The sequence below is a fragment of the Sinohyriopsis cumingii genome, chromosome 3 (genome assembly GCF_028554795.1).
Source record: "Sinohyriopsis cumingii isolate HCF-2022 chromosome 3, ASM2855479v2, whole genome shotgun sequence".
In the NCBI taxonomy this organism is placed as follows: domain Eukaryota; kingdom Metazoa; phylum Mollusca; class Bivalvia; order Unionida; family Unionidae; genus Sinohyriopsis; species Sinohyriopsis cumingii.
This window is the reverse complement of record NC_142963.1, coordinates 3,208,598-3,220,703: the sequence shown is the minus strand read 5'-3', so window position 1 is coordinate 3,220,703 and position 12,106 is coordinate 3,208,598. Positions and strand designations below refer to the sequence as shown.

The 12,106-nt window shown below is 34.7% G+C and overlaps 1 protein-coding gene across 3 annotated transcripts in view; it reads right to left on the bottom strand.

Annotated features, from left to right (window-relative positions):
- The window catches only part of LOC149802356 (uncharacterized), a 73,737-nt gene that overhangs the window by 31,663 nt on the left and 29,968 nt on the right, over nucleotides 1-12,106 (bottom strand). The window contains exons 13-19 of one of the 3 annotated variants that reach the window (XM_089951587.1): nucleotides 11,439-11,587; nucleotides 10,099-10,157; nucleotides 9,466-9,538; nucleotides 6,140-6,293; nucleotides 5,849-5,941; nucleotides 4,140-4,275; nucleotides 3,397-3,555 (exon numbers count right to left, since the gene is read on the bottom strand). In XM_089951587.1, coding sequence (XP_089807713.1) covers nucleotides 3,397-3,555; nucleotides 4,140-4,275; nucleotides 5,849-5,941; nucleotides 6,140-6,293; nucleotides 9,466-9,538; nucleotides 10,099-10,157; nucleotides 11,439-11,587 — 823 coding nt within the window. Of the gene's footprint in view, nucleotides 1-1,402; nucleotides 1,511-3,396; nucleotides 3,556-4,139; nucleotides 4,276-5,848; nucleotides 5,942-6,139; nucleotides 6,294-9,465; nucleotides 9,539-10,098; nucleotides 10,158-11,438; nucleotides 11,588-12,106 lie in introns of all 3 variants that reach the window. The other 2 variants (XM_089951588.1, XM_089951589.1) reach the window with 2 other exon arrangements.

The following is a 12,106-nucleotide window of genomic DNA, read 5'->3' as shown; positions in this document are numbered from 1 at the left end:
TTATAAGCGAGTATATAAAGTATCATTCTGCATTATTAAAAAAATACCTTTACGTATCATTAACTAAATTTAAGCATTTATGCCACAATTTTGTATGGTCAGTCAGAGGATTTATACGATTAAGGAATTTTAGAACATTAAAAAAGTGTAGACTGAGAAATACCAAGTTAAACAAATACTTTTAATGAAAATTTTAGTCATACTTGTCATATTAATAGCTGTTTGTCTGGCTAAATAGAAAGGGTGATGTTTAAGATTCTGGAAACTGGCAAGACAACACATAAAAAAAGCAATGCTCCTAGCACTCAATGTCTAAGTGTCTTCCATTTTATAGCAGCAAAGAAAGGCATGAAGTATATATATATATATATATATAGTGCACATAACTACAAAAAGCAACACAGACCTTGATCTGCAACTGCATAATGTGCTGGCAGATACTGGGTAAATTATACTGCTGTAAAACACATGACCTTGACCCCAAGGTCACAACAATGATTGAGCAGTTGTAGGAGAATGACATGTCCTAGCTTCATAATGACTCATCAGAAGTAAGAAAATCAATCAAGGAATTTAGGAAATAAAAGGAAATAACATTAATGTATATTTTCTACAAATGTGACCTTGAACCAATGAGTAAGCACAATGAACAATAAAATGTCTTAGCTTCCACAATGATTTAACATGGTCATTGGGGCATGCATGCATCACAAAATGAACTGTCTCAACTTTATAATGATCCATTTCCAAGTATAAAGGAAAATAATCAGCAAGGGGATTAGGAAAACAAGTAAATAAATTTTTTAAGTGAAACCTAAAAATGCAATCTTTTTTCTGTTTGTGACCTTGACTAAAATGTAAATGAGTGAGAGTGATTGTCTGAATTGTCCTTGTTTCATAATGATTCGTGACAAATTTGATGAGATTCTATCTCATGGTTTAGAAAATACAAGCAAATGAAAAGCTTCAAACAAAACTTTAATGCAGATCTACCCTAATCCCAAGGTAAATGGGATATATGAGAATGTCACTGAATGAATAGCTTTGTTACACAATGATTTGTGTCAAGTATGGTGAAAGTCTTTTAAGGGGTTTAGGAAAAATACACAAATAAGCTTTAAACAAACCTTAATTGTTAACACTTACGGTGGCAAAAAAGTGACTGATATATCTCACTTCTCACTAATGTGAGGTCTGCAAATATGAAGTGTAATACATCATCTACTGGTGCATTACGGAATGGCAGATCAAGGTCCCTGCTGTTCACAAATGGGTGTGCTTTTGTACCAAGCAAATACTCAATATAATCAACACTGCTCCTGGTAAACATGCACATGAAGCTGTTTAAAAAAGAAACAGATTTGCAGGCTAAAGCATTGGTTTATAAACAGGAAACATTTACATGCTTTGTCTCCTCCTCATGTTTACGTTGTTTCCAGGCTCTCTGAATTTGTTTGGCAGCCAAGTTTTCTCGAAACATTTTTACCTTATCTTCCTCCACATACTTATCCTACATGATTCATATTAGATTAGTATCCCTCTCATGATAATAATGTCAATATAAGCAATGGAATAAACCACCTTATAGTGCAACCACCTTATAATTTTACTACAGTATAATAAAAAATTATCCATGATCCATACTGACTTTATAAATGGAAATACTCCATGAATTATTGCAAAAGGTACTTGCAGAGCAGGTCTGTATACCGTCCACTTGAAAACATATGTTAAATAGATAGTGAACATTCAGACCTAATTCTGCAGTATGTATTGATTGACCTAGTCCTAATTTCACCATGATAAACCTTGAAGTCTGGTTTTAAAGAGATTGGATTGGTTAGTTTTAGGTCAGACTTAATTTTCAGCCAATCAGTACTAAACTTAAGTTCTCTTGGCGAATCCTAGGCCTTGACCTGAAAATCATAACACGTTTGAGTCTCAGTATGAGAATGAAATTTTGTTCTGACCAAACACAAACAATTTTACATTTCAAAGGATATTTCTGACTGACTAATAGTGGAAACTCAACATCTGACAGGATATTTCTGACTGACTAATAGTGGAAACTCAACATCTGACAGGATATTTCTGACTGACTAATAGTGGAAACTCAATATCTGACAGGATATTTCTGACTGACTAATAGTGGAAACTTAATTTCCAGTCCTCAACTTAAATGCATAGTGAATCTCAAATTTTTGTATGTTACAAAATAGAAACCATCTGAAACAAGATTTAAAAATAGAAGAAATGCATTCAAATACAGTTTATTTTGTACAATTTACTACACAAGACCTTAGTTCTATTCCATTCACACTGGGGTGTACAATACACATGGATATATATGGATTTATAATATTCATGAATTCTACAGTAAAACCTGTCCCAAAAGTCAGCTGTATTAAGAATGACCTTAAACTGGCACTTCTCTGAGGTCACTTGAATTAAAATACATAAAATAAATAAACGTTAGTTAAGCAGCCATCTAATTTAAAAGGAATATATGACATTATTGGCATTGTGCTGAGATTTCAAAACAAAGAAATAATAAAAACATCTGAGCTATGTATATCCATCGCCGCCACAAAAGAACAGTTGATTATAGTCGAGATTTACATGACTTCAGCACTACAATGGTAGTTAGTGGACATGTACTTCTGTCTACCAGCAGATTTGAGAAAACCAGCATCCAGACTCAAGTCCATCAATTTTCTTTTCATTTAACAATCTGAACTCTGCCTGCAGACCTTCTTCATCAACCATGGTTACCATAGATTTAAGAACTGTCATACAGCAGAGGTCACTCAGGATTGATTGTATCAGCTAAGAACACTGACCTTAGTGGCGTGTTTGACTGCAGGGTTGTTATAAACTATTCACGAGCAAATTAACCACACTTTCCCTCAAGGGGCCCTGAGTGGCCGAGTGGTCTAAAGCACTCTCCATTACGGATCACTGCCATCTCACCTCTGTCTGCGTGGGTTCGAGTCTTGGATTCAGAAAATGTGGGTATGTGAGAAAGCTTGCCAGTAGCTTATCGTGGGTCGGTGGTTCTTTCCGGGCTTTTCCCGGGTTCTTCCTCCACCATTAATACTGGCCGCCATGTATAGCCTATCGTGTGCTGAAAAATGGCATTAAACTCTACAACAACAACAACAACTTTCCCTCAAGTTGTTGATCAAATGCAGCCAAGGATCAGCTGCAAGTGACCCTTGTGAATAACAACCAACACAACCCAGACCTCTCAAGTGCAAAACAAGTGCTTGAGCCACTCTGCTTTTTGTGTAAAAACTAGGTCTGCATACACCAACATGTCTTGTAAACAAAAATGACAAAAGCTGTGGCAACCTTAAAACCAGCACAGCATGAACGTGGATGAAATGCAATGCATACTTGTTCTTCTTTTTCTTTCTGGCTTAGTTTAGTAGTCTCATCCTCATTTAATGCATTGATCATGGCTTCTTCTTCACGAATCTGCTCCTCTTTGATTCCATTCATGTAATTTTCTTTCTCCTGTCTATGAGAACTAGATGCTTCTTTCTCTTGTTTAGTCTACATTTTTTTAAGACAATTTTTGTTTAGCTAAGATGATAACATCTCTATGTATTAACTTTAAGACTGAAAAGATGTGTGCAGAAATTCAAACTGATTAAAAAAATAATGGACTAATTATTCAAGCAGGCATTTTAATAAAACCAGAAAAAATGAATCACCTGACAAAGCGTAATTTTTGTTCAGAAGAAGATAGTGGAAAATACACAAAGATCGATCATAAATAGGAAATGCTGGAAGATATATTATACAATCCATAAATTATCCATATCAAAAAGGAAGAGAGATATGTTTGGTCTACAAATTGTCTGTTTTCTCTAGGCAGAAAGAAAAAGTACTAATTGTCACTTATATCTCAACGATACATCCATAGTCTACTATGTAAAAAGTGAATCAAATATGCAGAGATACACAACATGTGAATCAAAGCCTATGAATAAAATATAAAATAGTGTACTTGCATTAGGATACATGCATAGTCTACTGTGTGAAGAATGCAAATATGTTAAAAACACAGACCTGGAAAAGTACTGGTTTACTAAAATTTGGATTTTTACACTTGGAAAACAGCCATGTAAACTGACCTGTTTCTGCTGTCTATTTGCCCGCCATCCTTTCTGGATTGTTTTGGCTGCTCTGTTCTCCTTAAATTTCTCTATTTTCTGTCTCTGAACAGAGGACACTTTGCTATCAACCGATGCTCTTCTTGCACTGGATGGTCTATATAGAACAGATATGCATACATGTTACTGACTGATATCAATTTCATGTATGTGTTGGCATCTCATTTGCTAAAAGCTACAACAAAATGACGTATATTTGCATCTACATTTTTCTTTTGCATGTTTATCCTACATGGTAAAGCAAATTTATCAAACTCAGATTCTTTACTAGAAACCCAAACAAGGAGTTCTTAAAGATTCAATACTGGCAAACATTTATGGAAGATTGCTAATGAAATGTTGAGTATTTCACTTTTTGAAGAATTCATATTTTTAGTTAGGTAAGGGTCCAAGCAATTCCAAACAACAAAACACATGTGTAGGTTGGTTTGCATTTTCTAGCACTATATATTTAAACATCCATGAATTAGTCTTTATGAAGATATATATGAAACAGTGCCATGTCACTCAAAAAATAATAACTGCATGAACATTCATGGGGAGCTGTGGTGGTTTAATTGGAAAAGCATCAAACTCGTAACCCAAGCATTATGGGTTCAATACCTGCCCATGCAGCTCAGGGTTAGCTACCTTGGTGGATATTTTGGAAAGGCACTTAACTCCCATGTTTTGGGCATGATATAGCCAATAATGTGTTAAAAAGTGCAGTTAGAACCAACAAAAAGAAGAAGGAAACAACATGAATATACACAAATTCAACAAATTTACAGTTTAAAGATCAACGATTTTCAGTTATCAGATATGCTGAGAAATGTTGATGTTGGTGAGTGAATTTTTCACTACAGCACTTATTGACCTCACCTAAAAATTCCAGCACTGAAAACCTTATAGGTAAATTTATGGTGGGTCATAACTGCTGACAGTTTCCCAAGGTGACACATACATTCATTGATTTCAAACTTATCTTTCACATTACAGTTCATATGATTATTTATACTGGTATAAAGCCTGTACATTTTTTGTCCAATAAAAGATTGTGTGTGTGTGATTTGGATTTTTAACGTAGCTTTAACAATTTTTCAGTCATATCGCTACAATTTCTCAGTGTGGTAGTTTATAGTGATGCCTAGCACTGGGGCATCATATCGCAGACATGTAGCATGACGTCCCACCCAGTCACATTATCCTGACACCAGCCCGACCAGTCCTAACAGAAACCTCTTAATGCTGATAGCAAAACAAGGCAGCTTCCAATAAAAGAGAGAAGTTACAACCCAGTCATTTTATGTTCAATTTCTCTGTGTTCATACTGTTAAGAAAACAGCAAAGTAACAAATGTCATATTGATGATGTGAAAATGTCATGACCATGCTATTTTGAGCTGCCCAATAACCATTGGTTTTAGAAAAATGGCCATCATTAAAATTAGAAAATTTTGTACGATTCATTATTAGAAAAATTCTAATACAAGATTGGTTCTGTGCAACCATGACTGAAGACAACACCGTTACGAAATCTCCTTGTATATCACAAAAGAAAATCTTCACCACAAACCCCCCTTAGATTTATATAACCAATGATGCCAGCCATCACTGCTGGTGAGTGACACCTGTTTCTCTCTATCTGCAGACTTAAGTTGATAAATACATAGAGAAGCAAATTTATATTACCTTGAGCTTACTGAGGCTGTTCTGGGAGACCGTGCTGATGGTGGTCTCTGTGAACCCCTATCTGACCTCGCTTCTACATCCTTTGATTCTTGACTGATAATAAAAAATGACATATCATTGTCAGAAAATCGACAAAGATACAAACATCTTAAATACTGACAACTTCTATTTCTGTTCAACATTTTTCTGTGTTCAAAAATACATGGACAATTTAAAAATGACTCTTTTCACATGTCCTTTTTGCTGTAAGAAAACATGGTCAAGACTGTGTTTCAAACTTGTACAACTTACTCTGCCTCTTCCAATCTCTTCTTGTGTCTTTTTTTCTCTTCCTGTAGCGCCTTGTTAAGTTTCTTTTGTTTCTCTAGCTCTTCTAAAAGCTCCGTCTCCCTCTTGTCCAGCTGTTCCAGCCGTTCCTCTAGGGAACCATCCAGCTGAATTTTACCTGTAGTTAAGGAAATAAAGATGTTTTTAATCCATATTTCCTTTCTTTCATCTGCCCAAATCAGTTCTTAAAAACATAATGGGTTGAGTGGCTAAGATGGCTGTTTTGCCTTGATTTGATCACCAGTGATATGATGTATACTGCAGCTTGCTTATAAAGATCACTCAATGAACCAAAATAATTGAACTCTGGACAGATGTCCTTGATACAGAGGTGAAAATGGAAGTTTGGAACAAATGTTAAACAATAATGTTTTTTTAAAAGGTCTCCATTATTCTTTATTTGGAGGTGTCCACTAAGGCAGGTTTTAATATATGTCACTAAATCTATACCAAATGAAAATGGTTCTCAGCACTTATAATAATCTGCAAATTGCGTTCTTCCAGACAGTTCTTGCTAAATATTACTTAAGCCACTAAGGCAACAAGGGTTCAGTGGAATGCCAGATCTTCCCTGTAAAAGATTTTCCTACCCATGTGAAATGTTACTGTTGACAATGATATTGTAACTGCTACTGCTGCAAAAGTGATACCTATTTCTTACTTATCTACTAACACATGCTCAAGAGAAATAGATACTATCATATCCAATTTAAAATCACCATGTCTGCTATCCTACATATTCTTGACAGCATATATGACAGAGTGGGCAAAGATAAGGACAAAACAGGAGCATCACAACAAAAGCCACAGACCTAGATAAGCAGCAATCACAGGCTTCCATTTCTGTCAGACATAAATGGGAAAGCTATTGGTAACACCCTTTCTACTTTTCCAAGCAACACAAGAAGACTAACTCAAATGGTTTTAAATTTTATCCCTTGCTAATTCCATCCTCACTTTCCTGTACTGTCATGTAATCAAAACTTATATCAACGTAAAGGCAATATTTCTAAACTTGTCCCCCATATGTGATTTAAGTACCTTACTGATGATTTAATGGATACTTTAACACTAGATTTCTCCTTTGCTTCGTATGTTATCTACTAGGATCTAATTTTCATAGTATACATCTACACTACTCAAAGTGCAAGCCATCTACAAAGTTTGGTCCAGGTCTGTGATGTAGAACCAATGTTACCGTGCAAAAATAAAACATTCTTCTTTTACTTCAGGCATGATAAAAACCTGACCTTTTACTTTTTTACCTCAAAACTGATATACGGTTTTTCTTTATACCATGGGCAATCAATTTTGCTTTCCCCAGTATGTGATGCACAACCAATATTACAGAGATAAAAAAAAATTCATTCCATCTCAATGACCATTATTAGTATGCATTTTTATGTCATGAGATCTTGAAACGACCTGGAGTTATGGCCCCTGATTGTTTGCTGTCTATAATTCTACAAACTAATGATTTTATATCACGGCTGTCAAGCTCAAGCAACTACACAACAACTTCAAACTACACATAAAATAAGCTTTAAATCCGTTTTATTGTGTGTGCACTGTTTGGGTACAAAAACTAAAGTCTGAAAATAAATAGAATTCACTCTCCTAACGAATTACAATGAATCTTAACTTTTCTAAATGACAACAATGAACAGCAAACTGAATTAAGGTTTCAAAAATAATATTAGGATGTGTGCTAATATAGCTGAAGTCCCTACCAGTACCATATTTCATAAAGTTGGTAATCCAAAGTAAGGAGAACAAGCAATCAAGGGCCATAACTTCTCTAAATGGTGACCTGGGATGCTGTAAATCAAACTGTTTCAAGGACTCATGAATATAATATTGAATAATAAATATGGATGAAATAAAACAATCCTAAGTATACTGCAGAAACCAATGTGAGGGGTATGGGTAACTGACTGGCTGTAACTGTTCTACATAATATTTGTAATGCTGTAAACAATCAAACAAGATCTCAACATAAAGCTGCACGACAAATCTGATTAAAACCCAGCAATTCTTGGTAAAGTTATGCTGCAGAACCAAAGTAAGGATGGTAGGCAATCAAGGGCCACAACCGCTTCAAATGTTACGTAATGCAAGAAATCTGAGTCATTAAATGTCTCATCATTACAAAAGTGCATATAAAATTTAGAATAAATCCAAGAAGCCTATGTTGTACTGTCAAAAACCAAAGTTCAAAGGATGGGAAACCAATATTTTATATTAAAATCTTTCTCTTTGATAATACTTACCCAATTATAACATAACACCTTCGGATAATTACTACTATCTCACAAATCTAGACATCCCAGGCCAAAACATTTTAGTCAAAAAAAGTTATCGACCCACCCAGGTGGCAGTTAGAGTGATCTCCCCTTGATAAAGGTACCAAATCCCAAGAATACTTCAGTTACTACTAAAGAAGGCATATTCTCCATATGGATGTAACTCTGGCTGGGAGAATGGATGTTCTGCTTTCCTTTTTGACACAATCAGAAACTGGATATTACGAAGATGAGATGCAGCAATAGCGGCAACCACTGGGGTTCGTTACCGAGAAAATTAAGAGTATTCATCAATGGATAGAGGGCTGAGGTGAGGTACAATATATATGATTCAAGTAGAAGGTCTGAACAGCTGATGTTTGAGACCATAAATGAGGTAGTTTGTTTGATCTTGATCTTGCTCTGTGGCAGGCAGGGTGTTGAATGTGGTAAATGCCCTACTGGTTCTGCCAAGAAAGGTTTATCATGATACCATGGCAAGCAAGGAGCTGTTGCTGTGATAGATTGGATTGATCTGCTTAGTAAATTCCTCGAAATGTACATATCAAGACAAGTGTAGGTTACCGGACATAAGTTTCCACCATATTACTTTGTATTAAGATAATATTTTAATGTGAGGTATGCAGACTGGAGCTGATTTAATGGTCATCAATTTACAATTTTGTAAGAGTCAACATTTTCTTATTTTTGTTTACATTATTATTCTTTCAAATGATGCATTTAGATCCATCCTTTTCAATATCTTATAGCACAACAGTGGCCTTATTACATCAAAAAAACATCCAATATCTCCCATAGTTCTATCTAGTTTAATAAATCATGTCATAACATTGATACACTGGTATCACAATGAATTGATTCCACCATCACAAGTTGCAAGGTAAACGTGAACTTGTCAGCAGCAAACATCCTTAAATGAATTTTAACCTAACTCACAAGACAAACTTCAGACCACTACTGTACAATACTTGTTCTGACACACAGTACCTTGTATTTCAGTACGGCTGTCATATGAGGCCAAAGATCCTGTTTCCAGTTTTTTCTCTGCCCTCTGCAAATTCTATAAAAAAAATGAGGGAGAAAATATATTAAATAAAGCCAATTTACCAAAAACAAAACTGACTCTTAGGTTTAATGTTACAGCGATTTAAATTTAGATCTAGAATACCAAGAGAAAGCAACCTTTCAACCAATAAAACTGCTAATTCTGGGGGACTCTGAATAGTCTTTACTGGACTAAAAAAACAAACCTGATTCAGCAATAACAGCTTATGTTGAAGGAAGATGATATTAATTCACTCCAGAAGAATATATACACAGATCTTGTAAGCAATGACAAGATACAAAGTAACTATCACAGGAATGTGCAAGTTTGATGACGCCACCTCTTCCCCTCTCAATTAAAATTGTAAGCCTTTAATGAGATACTGTTTCTAAAAGAAGGAATCACCTAATTTGTCAGATCTCTGTATAAAAACTAAATCTATGCACAGAGGTATGCATGAAATGAAGGACAAATATTGTTGCATGATATAAAAAAGAATTACTTAGAAACTTAGATTCCTTCAATGCCCTTTCACCTTATACAATGCTGATGACAAATACTTTGCATAAACTCACCTTGTCTAACTTCATTATAGTTCGTAGCAACTCCTTTTTATTCATGTCTTCATATTCCTCTGAAATAATAATAATGCTAACAATCGTGCAAATGGAAAATTTAGCCAGTTCCAGCATTTATTGTAATGACTAATTGTAACATGTATAATCATTTATAACCTGAGTCCAACTGCAAAAATAATACAGACCTGCTTTCATGTAATGCACTGGCAGATCAGAGTCTATGTAGTTTGTTCTACAGATTACTCCCAACAAACTGAATACACCCAGGTCTGTCAGCATATTATGTGACAGCAGAGCTGGGTCTGTGCAGATGGACAAAACATATAACCAACCATATAAACGGTAAATTTAGGGAGTTCCAGTAATTATTGTAATGACTATGTAGCAATATACAGTGTGACCCCGCTATAACACGGCAGTTGGGAGCCATAGAACCCGACCGTGTTATAGACCGAACCATGTTATAAGCAACCAGGTCAGTTAGTATGAGTATGGATGTTATATTATATGTAGCTAATAATAACCCTTCATAATCTGGTTTCATGCGTTGTTTTTAAAATATTTCTGAGCATGGCATTCCACATTAAAATAGAGTCCTGCTTACAATATACCCAATGACAACAAAAACAGCCTAGTCTAAACAGGATAGTTCTAGTCTATGACTACCATGAAATCAGATATAAAATATGGTCACTGTGACAACATATTTGTTTCTTACTGCTTTTTTGAGTCCTCAAAAAATATTTTCTTTCTGGCTCCTGTTTTAATTTCTTGCTACATTGTTGTGCACACTATATATATATATATATATATATATATATATATATATATATATATATATATATATATATATCACACAACTATGCCAAGTTCATAACCAAGTGCACTGTGCTGAGACATAATTCTGCATAAAACTTTAGCATCTTCTGCACTCTCTCTTTACATGGCTGTTCATGGATGTAATAAAAGTGACCCATATTATTAATAGTCATCTTAAAATGAGTTATGATCCAACAAGGCTGTGTTATAACAAAGTACATAAAACACATCATGTGATAACACAGTATATTTGGTTCTCATGCAACAGGAACTTGTATCAAGTGTAATAAATTAAGTTTCAACAATAAAACAAAATGTGATCAATTTTATCAGGTCTAAGACCACACTTCTTTTATAAGAGGTACAGCAGTACATTAAGGGCTTCATTACAAGGTACCAATATACCTTCAGATTCCTGTTTTCATCAATTACAATATGGCCTCAGTTATAAAATAATGTAACATAATGCTACTCAGTTTATAAGACAATTTGCTGTAAACTGCATATATTGTACTTACTGCTGGGTATATCTTTTGTGTCATCCAAGGATTTCTTTAGATCCTCCTTTAGGCTTCTATTTTCAATCTGGAGCTGTTCATTAGTTTTATTTAGTCGAAGTATTGTTTCATTTAGTGCCCTGACTTTTGCTGTGCCTTCTTTTCCAGTCCTGAAAAGTATACAACTATATCAATGTATTGTAAATTACAAGCATACAAATTGTTCAGAGTTAGCAAAACAATGGAATTTAAAACATTTTACTCCTGGAAACATTGTGATGAACCATACAATAGTTCTATTACCAATGAGCATATCAGGAATTATGAAATCACTCAAATATTGTTATTTACAGAAATCTCTATTCTCTAAGGATACTGATAACTGCCTTAAAAATGAGTACATATAGATAAACCACAAATAATAAAAGAGTCCCTCAACGAGACCTGTGCTCTACTGACTAAATCAAAGTTTTTAGGAATTCAAGATACTAATTTTTTCAATACTGACCCAATCATAATACCTTAACAGAAATACTTACTACCTTGCAAATCCAGGTCTCACGGATTAAAACATTTTAGCAAAAAAGCTAAAAGTTATCTACTGGAGCACACCCTCTATATGGATGTAACTGCTGGGAGGCTGCATGCATATTAGGATGGGGTAAACTTCATGAGCCAAGATGTGAAGC